The sequence below is a fragment of the Ambystoma mexicanum genome, chromosome 5q (assembly GCF_040938575.1).
Source record: "Ambystoma mexicanum isolate Mex_15411 chromosome 5q, UKY_AmexF1_1, whole genome shotgun sequence".
Taxonomy (NCBI): Eukaryota; Metazoa; Chordata; class Amphibia; order Caudata; family Ambystomatidae; genus Ambystoma; species Ambystoma mexicanum.
This window is the reverse complement of record NC_090933.1, coordinates 950,719,147-950,739,124: the sequence shown is the minus strand read 5'-3', so window position 1 is coordinate 950,739,124 and position 19,978 is coordinate 950,719,147. Positions and strand designations below refer to the sequence as shown.

The 19,978-nt window shown below is 48.0% G+C and overlaps 1 protein-coding gene across 1 annotated transcript in view; it reads right to left on the bottom strand.

Annotated features, from left to right (window-relative positions):
• DCAF13 (DDB1 and CUL4 associated factor 13) overlaps nt 1-19,978 on the bottom strand; it is a 675,264-nt gene that overhangs the window by 171,072 nt on the left and 484,214 nt on the right. Inside the window, exon 9 of the mRNA XM_069621473.1 lies at nt 14,665-14,800. Coding sequence (XP_069477574.1) covers nt 14,665-14,800 — 136 coding nt within the window. The remainder of the gene's footprint in view (nt 1-14,664; nt 14,801-19,978) is intronic.

Genomic DNA, 19,978 nt, shown 5'->3' with positions numbered 1-19,978 from the left:
AGATACCAAGCATGAGGGCTGAGAGACTTGACCTCTGGATGGAGAACTCAACCTCCCTCCCACCCCCCCGTGAGAGCAGATTGTCTCGGTAGGGAAGTCGACGCGGAAGGCAGATGGACATGTCTAGAAGGCCCGGGACCCACGCTCTCCTGGCCCATGCCGGAGCAATGAGGATCATCCGGGAACCAAACCTCTGCAACCTCTGCCACACCTGCGGAATGACAGGGACTGGAGGGAACGCGTGCAGCAGTGGGAAGGACCACTCCACCACAATTGCGTACCCTAAGGCTCCTCTTGGAGGAAATTCCATCTCTCGCACTTCCGGTTGACACTGGTGGCGAAGAGATCCATTTGTGGGGTTCCCCAAAGGGTGAAGATATCCAGAAGAACTTCCTGAGCCAGCTCCCACTCGTGAGAGACCGTGCTCTGCCTGCTCAGAGCATCTGCCGATGCGTTTTAGTGTCCGGCCAGATGAACTGCCGAGATTGAAATTTCCTGCTGGATGGCCCAGAACCACAGCTGCATCACCTCCCTGTACAGTGGGAGTGACTCCTGCCCCCCCCCCCCCTTTTTGTTGAGGTAGTGCATAGCCACAGTATTGTTCGACATAATCAGGAGATTCTTCCCCCACACAGACGGCAGAAAAGCCTTCAGGGCCAGCCCGACAGCCCGCAGCTTTAACAGATTAATGTGGAGTCTGGACTCCGATGGAGACCAACGACCGCTAGCTGTCGGCTCGTTGGCATGCGCTCTCCAACACGTGAGGGATGCATCCATCACGATCATCACCTGCGGCCATGGTTGCCAAAATGGAGCCCCTTTGAAAAGATTTCCTTCGAAGGCCCACCACAGAAGGTCCTGGGTAACCGAGGGCGGAATCTGAACAGGGTCCCACATCCTGCCGGAGAACTGTGACCACTGCATCTTGAGTGCCCACTGCAGAGATCTAATCTGCAGCCTGGCCTCTGGCACCAGTAGAATGCAGGATGCCATGAGGCCGAGCAATCTCAAGAACTCGAACGCCGAGAGACTGTGGGCACGTTGAAATTTGTCCACCATTTGCAGAATGTGGTGAGCCCTCACCTGGGGAGGTGACCACTGCCCCAGGGATGTGTCTAGCACAGCCCCGATGTACTGTAGCCGCTGGGTAGGTGTCACATGAGACGACTTTAAGTTGAGGGAGAAGCCCAGCTTGTGAAGGTAGTGGCAGGTGACGTACAGTTTATCCAAGACCTGCTCAGGAGATCGCGGCCTGATCAACCAATCATTCAGGTAGGGGTAGACGTGAATCCCCTTTCCTGAGATGCGCTGCCACCACCACCATCAGCTTGGTGAAGACCCTCGGGCAGAGGTCAATCCGAACGGTAGGACCCGAAACTGAAAATGCGAGTCGCCAATCGTGAACCTCAGGTACATCCTGTGCTTGGGATGAATCGGCACATGAAAGTAAGCATCCTTGAGGTCGAGAGACACCAACCAGTCCTGAAGTTGAAGTGCCTGGAGGACTTGAGAGAGAGTAATCATCTTGAACTTGTCCTTCCCGAGGAGCTTGTTCAAACCACACAAGTCCTTGATGGGTCTCAATCCCCTGTCTTTTTTTGGGATCAAAAAATATGGGGAATACCATCCCTTGTTCCTCTCCGCTACAGGCACCAGTTCTATGGCGCCTTTCTCCAGCAGGGATTTGATTTCCTGTGCAAGGAGCAGATCCGGACTCTTCAAAGAGAGCTTCCCTGGTGGATTGTCGCGAGGCCTCTGCTGGAAAGGAAGACAGTAGCTGTGGGCTATGATCTCCAGAACCCACACATCTGAAGTAATGGCACGCCATTCTACAAGATGCGATGCAGTGCCAGCCTTTCCCCAACGAGCGAACCATGGGACATGGCCTCATGACAGAGGAAGCGGCTGCAGCAGTGCCTGAGGGCAAAGAGGCAACTGCCCGTGCGGCTTTGGCACCTCGAGTACCTTGTTTTCCACCTCTGGTACTCCTACGTTGGCCCCTTTGACTGGCAGCTCCCCTCGATCTACCAAAGGAAGAGTATTATCGAAAGGAACCTCCTCCCCATTGCTGTCCCCTAGGACGAAAAGGCGGAGGTTGACGCTGCAGCTTTAGAGGTCTGCAACCTCTCAAGGCTCTCGTCAGCCTTGCTGCCAAAAAGATGGACACCACCAAAGGGCATGTTGAGAAGCCAGGACTGTACATCAGGAGCAAACCCAGACTTCCGCAACCACGCAAAACTGTGCATCACGGTGCTCGCCACCATGGACCGGCTGACACAGTCTGCCACGTCCAGACCCAACTGAACAGATTCACCCATGGAATACTTGCCATCCTGACCGAGGGCAAGAAAACCATCCTGTTCCTCCCCTTTGGGAATATGTTCAGCCGCCAAAGCTGCACAATTCCACAGAGTGTGCGTGAATCTTGCAAGGGCACAAACGTAGTTGGCTGCTTTTAAAGCCATACCCCCAGAAGTAAATACCTTCTTCGCCCAACCGTCAAAGTTTGTCGTCCCTATCAGGAGGGATTGTAGGGTACGCTGCCTGCTTTGCTGGGGCCGTAGCCGCCTGTACCACCAAACTCTCCGGAGTGGGGTGTGTGGACAAGTAGCAGGGGTCGCCACTGGCTGGACGGTATTTTTCCGGTAATTACTTATTTACTGCTGAAGACTCTCCAGAGCAGTCCAAGCCGCTGCCACCCTTCTTTGGAAGGCCATATGAAATGGCAACACCGGGTCAGTGGGTGGACCTTGGTCAAGGACATCTGTCAGGTCATCCTGCAGGAAATCCACAGGTGGAGCAGACTACCCCAGATACTTTGTCACCCTCGACGTGAGCCGCCTGTATGATGAGTCAGCATGTGTACCAGGCCCAGGCCTGCCAAACTCAACCTCTGGGGAGGTATCAAGACCACTTGCGTCATGTAAAGATTGACGAAGGTTCCCAGTGATCGCGCCAACTGCCCGAGCCCGAAGGCGTGCAAGCGGTGGCTCTAGAGCGTTCTGTGCTGGCTTCTCTCAAAGGCACGGCCGTAACGGTGCCTTGCAACTCAAAAATCGCCATCATCTCCTTACGGAAGGCGTCCCATTCCGCTGGAGATTAATGCTTGGTGAGACAAGCAACCCGCCGTCTGGCGGAGTCCTCAGACGAGCAAGTCGACCGATGAAGGCGCTTCCATGCATGCCTCGAAAAGAGGCCAAGGAATGGCGCGACCCACTCCTGGAACGAGACCCCCTGGACTTACGCTGACGCAGAGAGTAGCCCCTCGAATCGTCGGTCGAAAGTCCCGCGGACTTCGGTTTACAGGGTTTGGAAACCCTACCCGCCGACAGCTTCTTCTGCTCCCACAAGGCCTTTGACGTCAAAGACTGCCATTCGTCGCAGTCATCAGTGGCATGGCTCTCACCGAGGTACCAAAGGCAGATGTCGTGTGGATCCGTCAGAGACATCTTGGAACCGCAGTCCCAACCCTTCTTGAAGTCTGACTTCGGGGTAGCAGAAGACGAAGACATATTTTCGTTTAACACAACGATATTCGAAGAACCGTTCACAAGAGAGAACCGAGGCGCTCCGAGATTTCGAAGCAAATACGTTCGTGGAAAAAACTGAACTGAGGCTACGGGCCTCGTGCGTCCTACATATAACATCTGGTGACATTCGTCGGAGGAGGTCCTCGAGCGAGCACGTCGACATCAACGACGCAGGACGCCTATGCCAAAAAAGTTTTCCGAAGCAGCACAGCTGTGGTAATCAATGTCAAAGATGTGAAATACGTCGGAGGACACAATCCCCTCGAAAGATATTTTATGCCATCAACAGGAAGAAAACAATGTCTCTTAAAAACAAAGAGAAAAACGCATACGCAGATAGGGGAGGACCCCTGAGAGCAAAAGAGCGGAAGGAAGTGGAGCAAGCCGCAGAGCCTGCAATGTTCAGCAGTGCGCTGCATATGGGAAGCAAACGCTGGAAGATCAGCGTGTGCAGAAAGCGAGAAGCAGGAGCAAGTGGAGCCCACAGTGTGACAGTGGAGTGACCTCGTGGTGGGCAGGCTGCCTGTCTAACAGACACCTGCAAGTGTCAGTAATGCGAGACGGACAACTGTTTGTAGGAAGTAAGACATTTTATTAAAGTAAATGTTTGCAAATACAGCCTTGCTTGCCCAACTCTAAGGAATTCCCTGCCTAGTCTAAAGCCTAAAGGAACAATCTCTGGCATGGGTAAACTGGCCCTCACCGTAAACAAACATTCAAAGAAAGTGACAAAGCAACATAAGATAATAAACAATAAATTAAGAATATGTGGATGATCTGCACCTGTCCAGGTTACAATCCTTTCCCCTGGTTTTAAAGCAATCTTCAAATGTTCAAATGAAAAGAAAAGTATTGAACCAGTTCCAAGACAAAATAAAAGTTAATAAAAAATCCACTGGTAACAATTTTCTGGTTTGGTTGAAAAGACCCCCTTCCAATTTCATCAAAGAAAATAGCACCAATGGTAATCTTGGTTATCTTCTCCTCATGATTCTCTGCCACAGTTCAAAAGTAATAATTATATAAATTCTCCAGCTAGAAATGTACAATTTGGTTAGAACATCTGTAGTACATTATGTATATTTGCAAGGATGCTTCTCTTTGGGTTGCTGCTTCCTAATTGCTGCTTCCTTTTAACAGCCAGTCTTTTTTTTTAAAACTCGGTATATGTTCTGCTGAAAATTAATAAACAATTTGAAAGACCCGCACAAACTTGCAAAACTATCTGATCCCCCCCCCATCAAAACTATCTGATCAACCTCCACCCCCTTCAGCCTCCCTCCCCACTCAGGCAGGTTCTTGCACTTGATCTAGCAGGCACACGAACAATACAACAAATGTTTTTTAAAAAGTCTAATAATTTCAAGCATGGAGGACACCACTGGGCTCCAAAGTCTTCCCTTAGGAACGCCAGGGTCTGCCCCCAATCTGTGGCAAAGCGCTCCAAGGTATTGTTCATCGCATGCATTGCCCCCCTTAATGGGGACATCCGCTCCCTTCCAACTCTGCGCCATTAGCAGCATTGCCGCCAAGGTAACCACTGTTCGGGCGTTCCTCTCTGCTCCACTCCCCGTGGCCCTCCATCAAGACCTAGGATCACTTCCACCAAGAGAGCCTCTGCGGCTTCGCCAAAGATACCCCCTCCTGTGCCTCCCGCACCTCCCTCCAGAATGCCTCAATTTTAGGGTACCTCCACCATATATGTGACCAGGATCCAACCCCCCGAAACACCTCCAACACGCCTTCGATGTCTCCAGATATATTCTGTGAAGTTGGGCCAGTGTGTAATGCCACCTGAAGATCAGTTTATACCAGCATTCCTGAAGCTGGGATGTCTTGATCGTTTTGGGCACCAGCGCCCACAACCTTTCTCAATCGCTCCTATCCAGCTACCTTCCCAATCGTCCTCTCTCACTGTCCCCATATATGGTCATTATTCCAGTTGGGTGGATACCACTAAAACTCTGTATAGACCCGAGATAAGGCCCCCCCCCCCATGTTGTGTTAGATATTTTTCAAAGTGAGTTAAAGGGCACGTTGCTACCTTCTTTATGTCAGAGTTAGATAGCCAATGCCTCATCGGGTAGTAGCATAGTCTTTTTTTCGCACACCCCAAAACTGTGCTTAGGTTCAATTTGAGGCCTCCACCTCTTCCTCCAGTTGAACCACCAGCGCCCTCAACTGTTTGTCCCTTGCAGCATTAGCTGCAATTAACTACCCCCCCCCCCCCCCCCGAGCGCTGCCTTGAACGCATCCCAACGGGTATTCTCCCCCGTAGCCTCAGCCATGTTGAAACCGAAAAAGTCCCTAATCTTGTTCTCCAGAGTTTCTCTTATATGTGGATCCCTCAGCAATTCCCCCGGTACCGTCCATCGCCACAACACTGCCCTGCGCCTGGTAAGGGTGAGAGTAATTGAGACCACCATGTGATCCGCTATGACCAGGGGGCCCACCTCTATGCCCATCACTCGACCTAATAAGGGTGGAGAGAGCCAAATATCGATCTGAGATTGCGACCCATGCACCGCGGAGAAGAAAGTAAAGCCCGCTCTGTCTCCGTGCACCCCTCTCCAGCTATCCCTAAGGCCCAGTGCATTGAATATGTCACTCAGCGGCTTGGACACCACCCCTCCCTCGTGGGTCAATCCCTATCCAGGTCCTGCGACCAGGCTATATTAAAGTTCCTCATCAGCACTATTTGGCCTGTTGCAAATCCCTAATAGGTGTCTAGGAATTCCCTCAAGAACCCTTCCTGCCCTGTGTTATCGGTGTATATTGATGTTACTATGCATGCGGTCCCCTCAAGCTCCCCTGTCGCTAGTCCATACCTACCCTCCTTATCAGCCTTGGTGACTCCAATTCTAAAGTCTACTGCTGAATGGTCATAGGAGTTGTGTCTCCTCAACTCGCACCCCTATTTTCCAGCCCCCTCTGCCTGCCTCTTCTGTTGCGTCGTCTTCTCTCCTGCATCCCTCCCTCGCTTTAAATGCCTTGCCCCTGTGCTTCCCCTAAACCTTCAGTCCCTCCAAGCCTACCCACGATACTCCCCCCCACCCCGATCCCCAATTCTGGGATGTCCCCTCCTCCTCCAACTTTCCCCCTGGACACTTCCACCCTCGCGGTATCCAAGATGGAACGTCCTCACGCGCTCCTTCTGCCTTAGTACAACCCGTTGATTCCCACCACCCCTTAAGTTCCTGCTTTTCACAGACATGCACCCTCGCAGGTTTCATTTACCTTTCCCCTGGTCGCTCTCTTCTGCCCCTCTTGGCCTCGGTCGGGGGCCCCACAGCTGGGCTCTTCGTTTACGGAGTTCTCCCGCCGTCGACCAATCCCATGGTCGCGGCCTCGCACGGCTCTCAAGTAGTGCAGGGTGATTTACCCTGCCCCCCCACCCCACGGGTCATCTGCTGAGTCTTGCTGTACAAGCCAGCCCCTTCCTGGGTGGAAGTACTGGCTTTTGAGCGCCCTCCCATTTAAAGACCAGTCCAAACGGGAACGTCCACCTGTACCTTATTCCTCTTCGGGCCAACTCCCTGACTACCGGGCCCATCTGCCTCCTCAACGTGCTGCCAGCCAGGTCCTGAAACAGTTGGATTGGGGACCCTTGGTACATGACCGGTTCCTTTGGTCTCGCTGCCCTCAACACCACCTCTTTCTGTGTGTAGAGCGTGAAGGCTTCCAGGACATCTTGCAGCCTTGAGTTGAGGCCACCCCTATCCCCCCCCCCCCCCCCCCCCCGACAGCCTCCCTGTCCTTTGAATATGATCCAGTCCAATGTCACTTGGGGCTGCGCCTTCCAGGAGCTCTGCAAATATCATTTGGGCTTGTGCTTTTAAATCCCCATCGGCCACTGACTCCGGCAAGTTTTTGATCCTTATGTTAATTTTCCTCGAGCGATTCCCCTTATTCTCCCATCTGCAGCTCTGGATGGCCAGGTTCAACCGTCCCATCGCATCACCTTGCTCCGCGATGTCTTTCTCCACTTCCTGGAGGCCACTTTCCAAGAGGTCAATCCTCTTCCCAAGCTGGCCCACTTCCTGCCGTATTTCTGCCAGTCCTGAGTTGAGGTGCACCCTCATCAATTGGAATGGTTATAAAACGCTTTAGTTAAAGTTCTTTGGAGGCGTGACATCTCGCTGTGCAGATCTTCCCAGGACAGGTGCCCGTTCGTTACCCTCATAGCATGCTCCCCTTAATCTGCCATGTCTGGGGTCCCCTTGTTTGGTCCCTTTGCTTCACACTGGGTCCAGACGGTGGAGAGAGCGCCCGGCAGCTCAACGCCCCTCCCCCCTTGCCTGCTTTCTGGCCATCACCTGGACATTCGATATATGTCCAGCCTCTCTGGGGACCGGAGCACCTGGTGGCTGTGGTTAGGGGGTCCGAGACCCCAGAGGCTCTTGTGCAGTTCCCTTGGCACGGTTCTTAATGTGTGCCTCTTGTCCTCTGGGTTTGGGGGTGGAAGGGTTGGCCAGGGGCTAGACAGAGACCTCTTCTCCGATGGGGAAGCTACTGCACCTCTGGCTCCAATTGAATGGCCTTGTGGTTGGTTCCCTGCATGGCATGAGGTGTGTGTGGTTGCCGATTCAGCCTTCCCCTCTGGGCTCTGCGCCCATGGGTGGCTCCCCGACACACTAAAAACATGGCCAATAATTCTTTGCTTGGAAATAGGGCAGGGGTTTCTCAGGCTCTCCCCACCACCCTTCCTTATGTGTACCACTAGTATCCTTTAGCCAGTTTTCAGAGGTTTTCAGGAGCTAAGCAGTTGGGCATATGTGCTTCCACCTTCAAAGGGATTAGGCCGTGGTTTATGTAAGGCTATGGGCCCCTGATCTTATCCTGTGCCCACTCCAAGGGCCTATGTGCTGTCCACAAGCCTCCCTGGCTCTCCCCGATAGCTTTCTCCTGTCCTGGGCCTTCAGTGAGCCGCCTGCCGCGATAGTAGCCCCTCCGTCTCAATGCTGCTGCGGCTTCCGCAATTCCTTTGTTTGCTTAGTGGAGCTGTACAACACACCAGGCGCCCCCCGCCAGCCCATGGGGCAGGACAGTCGAGAGAAAGGCACCTGACTCACTCACCTCGGGGCTTCACAGCTCCTTACCTCCTCCGACCGATTTGAGGGCCGAGAGGCCCATCAGGCTCCCCACTGCAGTGCGTTCTCACTCTCACTTCCCTGGTGATCCGGAGCCACCGTTCCTCGGCTCCCGCCTCTTTGAAGCGGGGTGGTGCGCAGCACCAGTCCCATGGGGTCCACTCACTGCAGGCGGCACAGGGTGGGATGTAGTGTACACCTCTCCGCCACTTCAACTTGTTGCTGGCCAACCGAGCCCAAGTTAAGTTTAGCTGCTTGGCAAACCACTCCTGCTCCGAATCTGCTTCAGGCTTCAAACGCCTTGTCGCCTCTGCTCTGGGGTGCATCTGATGGTCCCTGGGTGGTGGGATACCCTGCAAAACCTTGAGGACAGAGCTGCTGCCGGCATGTCTACCTACTGCATCGGCAATCTTGTCCTCAACAACCACTCTTCTACTGTTATTACTATGAGAATAGTCACCTTCGTCCCACAGCATGCCACTACTTCAAATCCCTCCAATGTGACATCCACTGACAACTTTATATACCACCACAGTTCAAGTACTTCTATCACTGCTTTAAACTTCTTAATCATCAGGCAAATTCTGCCAAGACACTTCGACCTCCTCAGGTGCAGGGCACTCTTCCCTTAATGACTTTCCAAAATATGGGGCAGTTCCTTTGCCTCTTACGTTTGCACAAGTGCCACAAAGTTAACCTACCTCTCCCCACAAGACTTACTTCCTTTCAGCTTCAGCAGTCGTAGCATTGCAGGTTAACGTCTGTAAATTATTTACAAGCACCCAGCTGCTCTTCCCTAGCTTTCTCACACATTTCTGCCCAAGTAATTACCCAGAAGCTATGGTGTCCCTTTTCCAGCTTCAGGTAACAATGCCACACTTCTATCTGAGGCCACTGGACTGTTGACAACTTCACAGATTAGGTGCAAGGGTTTTAACGAGGTGTTTCACTATAAAAGGGGTTGGCCTCTTGACTTGGGTACTGCTTGTTCTCCTCTTCAGTATAGTAACTTCTTGAAATAAAGAATTTCAATTCTGGATAATACAAGGTTCAGTCTTCAAAGTGAAAACATAATTAGGCAGACGTGACTACTCTTTTAAAGGTATATTTTTAAACTTAAAGTATTGGATGAAATTGTATTTCCCCGGATAGTATCAGAGGCAACTTCTGACTTCCCCAGGGAAACACAATTGGTCACATGCAGCGTTCTTTTGATGCAATTTCATTTCTAACTCTTACAAGATGCCAATGTCAGGTTTTTGGAATGGATTCAGTAAGCATTATGTACAATTAAGGACACACGACCACTACGATAATATGAAAAAGTTCAACAATGGATGTAATAGCTTTTACTTCTCACGTAACACTGCAGCTTTCAGAATAAGCGTGAAGGCTACATTTCCATTGTTACCAGTCTGCTTATTAACAACAAACAACTGCTACTTGCTTTTAACTATACATGAGCCTCTTTGGAGCTGGTTACAGTTACTAGTAAGGCTTGTTAAGTGAATCTGAACACTGCTTCACTCGCCGGCTTCAGGGACACTGCGGTTGCGGGTTGCTCTGCTTCCCACACTTCGACTACTGCTACTACTTCGGGCTCACTTGGGACCCACACCCTTCACCAGGTTGGGGGTCTCCATTCTGGCTACCTTAGTAGGGAGTCTCTTCCACTCCCGAGACCCTTGGCTTGCCTTCTGCTTCAAGCCTTGGGCTCCAGCACACTATTGGCTCTGCAATCATAGCTCACATGGGGAAAACATTACTTTCATCAAGTCTTCCTCTGCAATACAGGTTTTTGGAACACAGAACCTCCTCGGAACATGCAAGTAAAATCTGCTGTCTGCACGTTCCGGTGTCCCTTCTGTGCTCCCAATTCCTCGTGAATTGCCAGCTTTGTGCTTCTCCTCTGCTGCTACTACTACTACTGCCAGCCTTCAAACTCCTGCTCCTTCCTCTGCTGCTTTCCTGTTGGGGCCTTTATGTCACAAAGGTTTGACAATTGGCTTCAGCTGTGAGCCACTCGAGCCATGGCTGCTAGGCTTAATTGCCTGACCACTACATTTATATGCCTCTTCAGCCTTCTTCCTCGTCTCAGTCCCTCTAGGACAGGTCTTTTTTTTTACCCAAAGTTATGTTTTTCTATTTCTTTATTACTTATAAGGGTACATTTAATTCCCTTAACATTTTTAACAGAGGGGCTGTGGGCTTTAACTTGCATAGAGGAAGAAGATGTAGAGAAGACATTTCCACAATCCTTTGTTGTGCACCCTTGGAAGGAAGGCATTTATTTTTAAACACGAAAAAGTGCCTCTTTTAATATAGTGTACTTTGACGTTACAACCTTAGGGTTCACAACCTTAGAGTTAATAGAAGGTTGAGACACATTAAAATGACAATAAGCCATGACCTCTTTTGGCACAGTGGTAAGACTCTCCCTTTCAGAGGAAATACTGTGTCTCATCCCACGGATTCTCCTCACTACCCTGGTCCTGTCTCCACCCAGGTGATCCTCCCACAGTACACCACCCCCACGGTTGGGATCAAGAAGAGTTTGCCTTCCGCTGGCCATCTAGAAGGAGATTTTAGGCAGGGTTTCAGTGAGTGATCCACAGGATTCTTCACACACTGTACTGATTAGGAATTGGCAAATGCTCCGGTCCCCGTCATAAACCAAGATAGCGAGAGAACTGCAAGGAGAAGACACTGGCGGAAGAGAGCAGACAGAGAAGCCGACTGCAGGAGAAGGTCCCACAGCAGTACAGGCTGCAGAGACATTCTAACGGGAGAGCAAAAGTAACAGGGAGAACGGGAGGCTGAGCTGGACTCATACAAGCTCAGAAAATCGTCGCAGTACAAACAACGTAATCATAAACTAAATAGGATGAACTTCAACAGTATTAATTTAAGAAAGAGGATAATATTGAGAGAGGGATCCATGCAACATGAATCACACTACCCAAACTCCCAGTTACTCAAGGAACATTAAGGGGAATGTAACCGAAAAACAATATTTTAAAGTGAAGGGAAGAGAGGCCTCAGCTATAAGTTAAATACAAGACAGACTAAGCCAAGAAAGGTTGAAGCTAAATTGCAAACGCATAGGAAAAGACACGTTCCAAGAATACCCAGAACATATTAGCCTGAATCAAAGGATTCGACAAAGGCCAAAGAAAGTAATCCTTAAAGAGGAGAGGAAAGCCAAAAGTTTGCAAAGAGAACTACAGGAACTGTTACAGAAAGTAAGAAGAGAATATTTGTAAATCAGGAGAAGGGAGTCATTCTCCTGACCTTAGTTTGTTAGAATAGTGGTCGGGTCAGTTAGAATCCGTTTTGGATAGCAGACCTATCCTTTGGACATTTAGTCACGACTGACGAGCACCTTAGTTACACCAACATTACATAAACCATATACAACAAAGTAAAAGCAAATACAAATCCCAGATTATTTTTAAGACATCCAGTGGTAGCGACCAAGCTATGGAAAAACTTACCAGCAGCGGCAAAAATCGGAAACCTCTTACTGGACCTTTCGCAAACAGCTTAAAACATGGCTATTTACTCAGGAGCTACAAAAATAACTGCACACAATGCTGTAACCTCATAAGGCCAAATTACTAAACAACCACTTCTTCCTACGTCACCTAGGAAAATATTTAAGTGTGAAATGTGTGCACCTATGTCAACTGTCAAACTATGCAACCATTGAAACTGATACTATCTAACCATTGTAACTCGCGTATCTAAGTAACCCTATACGCCAGTAAGGAACCTCAATACCACCTTTAACTCATTGTCAAGAACAGTGCCTAGATGTCCTCGGGCTAGGTGCGCTGTATAAGTTGCAAAATAAACAAAAAGAAATTACTTAAAAATGCGAAATACAAAACGGGGTTTCCCCTCTTTTTTGCTCCCCTCCTCCCCCATTTGAAGAAAGCAAAAAAAATCTCAGCAATACAAAATTAAACCGCTAAACTTAGCAAAATCCTTCTCCCATCAACACCTCTGTCCAGACTAGTTTTGGATCAAAAAGCCTGTTATCTATTACAAAAAAAGAAGATGCAGACAGCTCAAAGACCAAGTATGTTGGGGTAGAACAATCAAAGATGATGCATTGTTTCAATTGCTCCAACAGCAAAGAGTCTGCAGAGCCTTTCCCTCTGCATCCCAGTTCTAGGCCTCACTAACTAGTAAGTAGGAAGGAGATTTAGCCGAAGCCGCAGAAACATTGCACTCCATACCGGTGATGTGAATTTCTGCACATACAGTTCCGGACTAAAAAGGTGGCTTTGCAACTTTATTGGTATTCTGGAATAGAGAGTACATGGACACTGCCTCGTAAGTGGAGATCCAGTGCCTCTCCTCCAGCGCATGTTTAACTTTGGCTGGTTCCCGAATTAATGTCTCAAGTGATCCATCAAGTTCCAACAGCATGGTTTGTGGGAAAGCTTCCAAAAAGGGAGTTTGTTTGCGGGCATCTAATCTTTCCAAAAAAAGAATAGCAACTTGCATTCAAAAGCAGTCTTCATAGACATTAAATCAAGCTCATGCTTGATCACTGCTGTTGGTACACCATTAGGAAGACCAAGTGCTCTACGCCATATAGTACCCTCCAATGAGTTACAATTTGGTTGGGAGGAAATCGCGTACAAGTCTATGTTATAGAGCCGGAAGAAGCTTGGTTTTATAGTAAGTGATAACAAGCAGTAGAGAACATTTCCCCAATTTAAAAATATTGCGTCTCAGCTGTCCTGAGAACACTTAATTTCCTCTTCATTAGATCTTGGTGCACGGTTTTAGACTTATGAATTCCAGGTAGACATACCTATCCACCATCCCAAGTGGTGTACCTTTTACTCTTCAGATAATGGGATGGTTCTTTGGCATACCAAGATCTTTGCTTTTACAGTATTAATGCCAAGCCCATGAGCATCCATGAAAAGAGCCAGTTTGTCGAAGGAATGTTGCAAACCAATGGGGATCTCGTCTAGAATGACCAAAGCATCCGTATGCAGGAGACTATAGCGGACTGCAAGCCTATCTTTAGGGAAGAAGCACCCTCCTCTGTCCAGGAACTCAGATTCGTGAGATACAGAGCCAAAACATAATCGTCTTACTCCTCGTTGTGTGCATACTGTCTTGGACAGCCCCCTCACCACTCAATTGAACCTGGATCCTCGAGTTGGTATGGAGAATTATAGTTATTTCCAATATATCACTAGGTATCCCCATGCTTTCAACTTCTTACATAGGATACCTCTATCAATAAGAACAAAGGCAGCCTCAAGGTTTCCAAAGCAGGCATACAAATGTTTCCTTTTTAATCTATTCTATTTAAATAACATTGATGGCACAAATCCATTTACTGACCCTTGTGGAAACTGGACTGATACAGATAAAACAGATCAGCCCCCCTCCCCTAGTCCAGTCATTTAGAGCATCCAATACAACTGTTGCTAAGAAGTCCAGAAGGGCAATAGGCCGATAATTAGATGGTAATAGCTCATCACCCTTCTTATAAATATACACTACAATTGCATTTTGCCATGACTCAGGAATTGAGAGAGCCTTAAGTCTGCTAAGTGTTAAATGTACTACACAACAGTGTCCCCTTTCTTGTGAGTTCAGCCTTGCTGCTTTGTCAACGCTACTTAAGAGTGTCTTTGCTCAACTGGGTTGTGAATACCTTGCTAACCATTTGTTGGCTTTTCCAAGTCCTACCCCAGGTACTGACTTCGATAAACTGTATCCTAACAGTTACGCTCACTTAATTTTTGCTAAACTGCTCAAATCTTTAATATGTACCATTCATCAAACAGAACTCCCACCTGTTGTGGAGTAACAATACAAGAAGTAAAGTAGCATCACTGGTGAATCGCTTTCAAAACATACTTTTAGGAGAGGTGGCGCTTTCAGTGAAATATTAAGAGATGATGAATTAAATCAAGAAACTTTTTCATGGAGATTGAAAGCATGGTCACATTTAGTAAAGGAGAAAACCGCCCTAACAGCTACATAGTCTGCTTAGAATTGAGAGATCTTACCATGCCAAGCTTTTCTGAGGCATTTGCCTTCCATATACGGATGTTCATCTCGTCAGAGCCGCACAGGATGTACTTGTTGTCGGATGTCCACTTCACTGAGATGACATGCTGCATTCGCTTAGTGTGGTACACTTCCCTACAACCAAAATGCAAATACAATGAGAAAACAATTGAAGCTCACTGGATGATACTTTATGTTTATGATCTATTTTGATTCTAGAACACTAATCTAGTTAAAAGAAGAAACTGGAGAATGTGGGCCAGCTTTAAATGGTCTATACAGGGATTTATTTGTGAAAATGATTAATGTTACATTCTTTTTGAAGGGAAACGCTCATCTCACAGCTCAGACTCCATCCCGTGCCTCCAGGCTTCTCTCAGGTTACTCATCTTTTTTCCACCCATAAAAATAGCATGTTTCCGCTATGACGGAATAGAAAGGATGGAGGGTGACTCTTGTATGAAAATGTGTCTGCAGACATAGGGTACTGAGCCACTGCCATGATTAACATCGCAGCCCCTTCAGTTGTAAGGAACAGGGCGAGGTTTATCTTGTGAGGAAAGTACCGTTAGGCCGAAAGCCACTGTTAAAATTCATTTTCAGAATCAACCATACGGGGTGAGAGGGATTCTCAGAGGCCACCCGTTTATAATGAACAGGAGAAGTCACTTGTGTTTAGCCAAACTCAATGAAGGTAGTGTAGCATAACAGCAAGGCTTAGATTCGCATGAGGGTGTGGGAGTAGTCGAGGGCTACAGTGAGACACATACAGAGCACTGCAATAATGTGGGCTAAACAGAAGGGGAACCACATACAATTATTTATTAGGCCTTTGAATACACTGTTCAAAGCTTGGCCAGACTACCACCAATGTTAGTCAGGGAAGGGAGATATAGGGTTAAGACTTTATGCCCATACTATCTTAAAGGTGGGAGGGGGGTAGAAATAGTGTCTCACTTGATAGTCCCTGGGGATCTGTCATCCAAGTGGCTAAGACAGTGCCATCGCTATTGGATCCAGAGTGTGGGAGGATCACCTGGATGGGGTGGAAGTGGGACACTGAAGGGCTAGATGTGGTACCCCCTTCCCTTTAACCGCTTTTGCCCCCCATCTTAGAAGTTCTAGCCCCTCCTGCCCCCCTTTCCGGCACAGACACTTTCCTACACCGTGAAAGACAGCGGACTAACATCAGGCTCGTTTACCTGACGTGTCCCAACACGGGACAGGCAATTGACAATAGCTACGCACACCTGACGGCCCTTTCCCTTCCCCACAGGGATAAAAGGCAGAGCACGAGAGCACACTATGAGCAAGGCTGAACGCACGAGGAAACAGCTACACCGGACTGGCAATTCAAACGGAGGAGAAAGGCAGCGAGACATGGGACAATGAAGGGGGAACTGCCCTTGCCCTTTTCAACTCGTGCCCGCCAAGCCTCCGAAAGGGAAATCATAAGACCGGGAAGTCCAGCTGGCGTGTGGTGTGACAGGTGTCAATGGCACACAGGGCTCCCCTGCGCTGATAGCCAAAGCAGGAGAAAGTGATTGCCGCCGCCGTGCCGTCCTTGACTCACAAGACAAGAATACTCGACAGTACAGCATAGCTGGTGAGTCCAAGACGATAGATAGTAAAATCAAACTGTGTTGGGCCCAAGGTTGCAGTCGGCGACCTTGTTGTTCAAAGAATTTGTGTAAATAAACTTTAATGAAACCCCAGAAAAAGGTTCAAAAGCAGAGTGGTCAGGCGTTGCACTCATTCGAAGGACTCTGAATTCTTTTTTTGGGTTGTATTTTAGTTTTGTTGAAACTATGAAAGCCAAGAGGTCTGAAGAGAGGCCGGAGAGAAGTGCCAAAGTGGTCCTACGGGGGTCAAGCAAAGCCCCTCATACACTTGAAAATCTTTGACATCTTGGAGAAAGGCAAAAGTGAACCCGACAGAGGGATGCCTGCAAATTGAGGGGAAACAGTGATGTGTCCGTGAACATTGTGATGACAAGTGTGAACCCGGCTGAGGGATGTCCACAATGAATAGCAAGATATTGAGACTTCTGAATGAAATTTTTTTGAGTGAAAGGCCGTAGTGAACCTGATTGAGGGAGGCCCACATTGCAAGAGGGATCAGAGCAGGTCTGAGAGGGATGGAAAGGGGCAAAGAGCAATCACCAAACGTGAAAAAGATTACCAAATAACTTTTGTTTGTTTATTGTTTTGGTTCAGCCAGCCTTTTAAGGCAAGAGACGTTGCAGGAAAGAGACTTGGCCCCAGAAGGTCCTGGCATCGTTGAAAGGAAACCTTGTGCTGGCGAGGCCAAAGAGTGTGCTGTGCTCAAAGCACCTGCCTTGTCCCGTGCTAAAAACGTGGAGAAGGTAGACCCAGGCCTACCATCCTGACTTATCATTTGGCGAACACTTCTTTCTTTTCTTGTGAACATTATTCCACACTACTTTGTAATTTATTTGTTAAAGATTGGCAATAATTTTTTTTTTTAGTATAGGCACTTATTTGACAAGACACCACTAGGACTGCCTTTTTTGATGGCCGTAGCTTGCTCCCATCTTAGATTTCGTTTTAGATTAGGCGTTTTTTCTCACCCATTATACCGTTTAATAAACACTCCTGAACTGTGATCAATTGTGTGTCTTTACTGATGCCACCATGAGTTCCTTGCAATAGGTTATGCAAACTCTCCCCCGACCCCTTTTATTCAGATTTCTTCAGAAAGCACTTTAGCGGTTCCTGAATCCACAAGGCCCACTTACTTCTAGGCTTTATCCAGTTGAGGGAGGTCCAGGGACAGCAGGTGCGGAGGTCACATTCAGCATCAGGATTGGGTCCGTCTAGTTGGAGGTTCTGGACTCTTGACAAGATGGTTCTAAAGACTGGACAACTGGATTTCCTTGGCATGACAGGCTATCTTTATGGCAGGAGCAAAGAAGCAGGCCTTGCATGGCTTCTCTTCAGTCAGGAAGGCCGAAACTTCAGGGACATGTGGCGTGTTCCACAAGCTGAACTCTGGAAAGTGACTGGTGCAGCAAGGTAGCACAGGAGAGAACTGGTCAGTCCACCAGGTGGGTCCATGGACACTACCGAAGGATCAGTGGGCACAGATCCTCGGGCAGGGGTCAGGACAAGTTGTTCCCCCTAGTCCAGGGGTTGAAGCATTGACAAGGGCCTTCCGAAGATCAGGAGAGATGAGCAGGGCTTGGCTGAGGCAATGCCGGTCAACTGCAATGGATGTCCTTGGGTCGTTAGCGGGCTGCATTTTCTTTCTCAGTGTTCTTGGTTCCAAGGATAATCTGTTGAATGGCTGCAGGAGGACTCCTATCAAGGATTTAGACTGGTGTTGCCCCCAAGCCCACCAATGGTAAGGACCAGCACCATTCAAATTGTCAGGAGTTGATCAATCATGGACAGTATTGGGCCACCACATTTGCCCGGCAACAGACAACCTCAGGCTTGGATGTGGAATAAGTATAATAATTGGTTATTTATAACATGCTTAATACCGTAAGCGCGGAACCAGGATTCAAACCTGTGTCGCTCTGCATGGTCTTGCTTCCAAGGCAAGCGAGATGCCACTGAGCTATACTATCCATGCAGAATGGTCCAGACAGACCTACAACCCTTATCCGGCTACCCACACATACCAGTAAACACAATCGGGACTGGGGGTGGGTAGGTAACCTGTACACCACCCTAACTTAATCACACAACATGTGTACAGGTCTATACAACTAATCATAATTTAATCATGTCATAGTACATCGTAATGAAAAACACTTGTGGAACACTTCGTGCTGTGTCTCACCGTGGTAGAGATCATACAGGAATCAGTTATTTTAATTTCCCTGTTTTCTGACCTCTAATGTAATAAAAAATATTAAGGCTAAAAAACGAAAGCTCAAAAGCCAGCTGAGCTATGTTTAAAGTTTCCGTATATAACCTTAATGCTGTAGTTCTTATTGCATTTAGGTCGCTGGATTAATCATTAGTCATTCTTTTAAAGAGGCTACATTGCAGCGAGCAGGCCGAGGTAGACTGGGGCTACAAACTGGGGTAAGAGACCACTCCTGGCACTTCTGACCAAATGAGAGCATGATGCATTTTTCCAACTTGTAAGTGCTCGTGGGTTCAGTATTGATATTGTTTTCCTTTCGCCTGCCTGTCTCCTTACCTCACCACGTTTATCTCTTGCTACAGATGCAGACCCTGCGCCCTACGCAGCGATTTGCATTTTGGTGCATAGATTAACACCAAAGGTCCTGAAGAAGGTGGTTGTACTCGCAGATACCACTGAAACCGGTTGGTCACTATCAATTTATAGGGTTTCCTACGAATTGAATGATTCCCCCCTTTCGTTTCATGCATGTATACTTGTGCTTACAGAAACTTAAAACATAGCTCGGTTAGCTTTTGTTTTTTAGCCTTAATATTTTTGATTACATCGGAGTTCATCAAACAGGGAAATTACAGTAACTGATTCCCGTATGATCTCTATCAGAGTGTAACAGCGTGAAGTGATCCACAAGTGTTTTTTGTTATTACTGGTTGCCTTGTGTATAGCCAGGGCAAGCCTCCATCTGTCCCCTCACCCTAGATAAGTGGCACACCACCTCTCTCTAGGGACTAGACATCACAGGAGTGACAGTTTGGTTGGAGGGCAAGATAGGATGTACTAGATGACATGATTAAATTATGATTAGTTGTATACCCACACATACCATCACTTTGTCCAGAAAGCAGAGGCTTTGCCTGGGAAAGGGCTTTCTGTATATGGCAATTTCAGGGCGTAGAGGGCAGGAAGCAGGCCAAGGCACTCAATGGCCAAAGGATAGGAGATAATCGTGTGGCACAACCATTTTAGAGCATAAGGTACTCTAAATGGAATTACATGGTAAAATGCAAAACGCGCACGAGTAAAAAGCAAAAATGACGATAGAAAAATATCTGGTGCCACCAGCCTATCTGGACACAGTCGAACGCCAAAGTTACAAAAGAAAATGTTATAGGGACACTTTGGCAAGGGAAGGTGTGCAGTTTTAGAAACACAAGAATTCCACTAAGGGAGACAGGTCCTGATCTTAAGGATCTTCAGTCTCCCCATAAAAAGTAAGCAAAAGCAAGGAATGGAAAGCAGAGGGATTTACTTACCTCCAAAAAGTAAGGTCAGGATGCAGAAAATTGCAAAAATATAGGATGCCCTATTGAAGTCTATGGTAAGATAGCAACAAAAAGAGAATCTTTCTCAAAACCAACATTTTGCCTAATGAGGTAGTCCCCTGCACTTTTTGCTGTCTTTTGTGGGCTTAGGAGT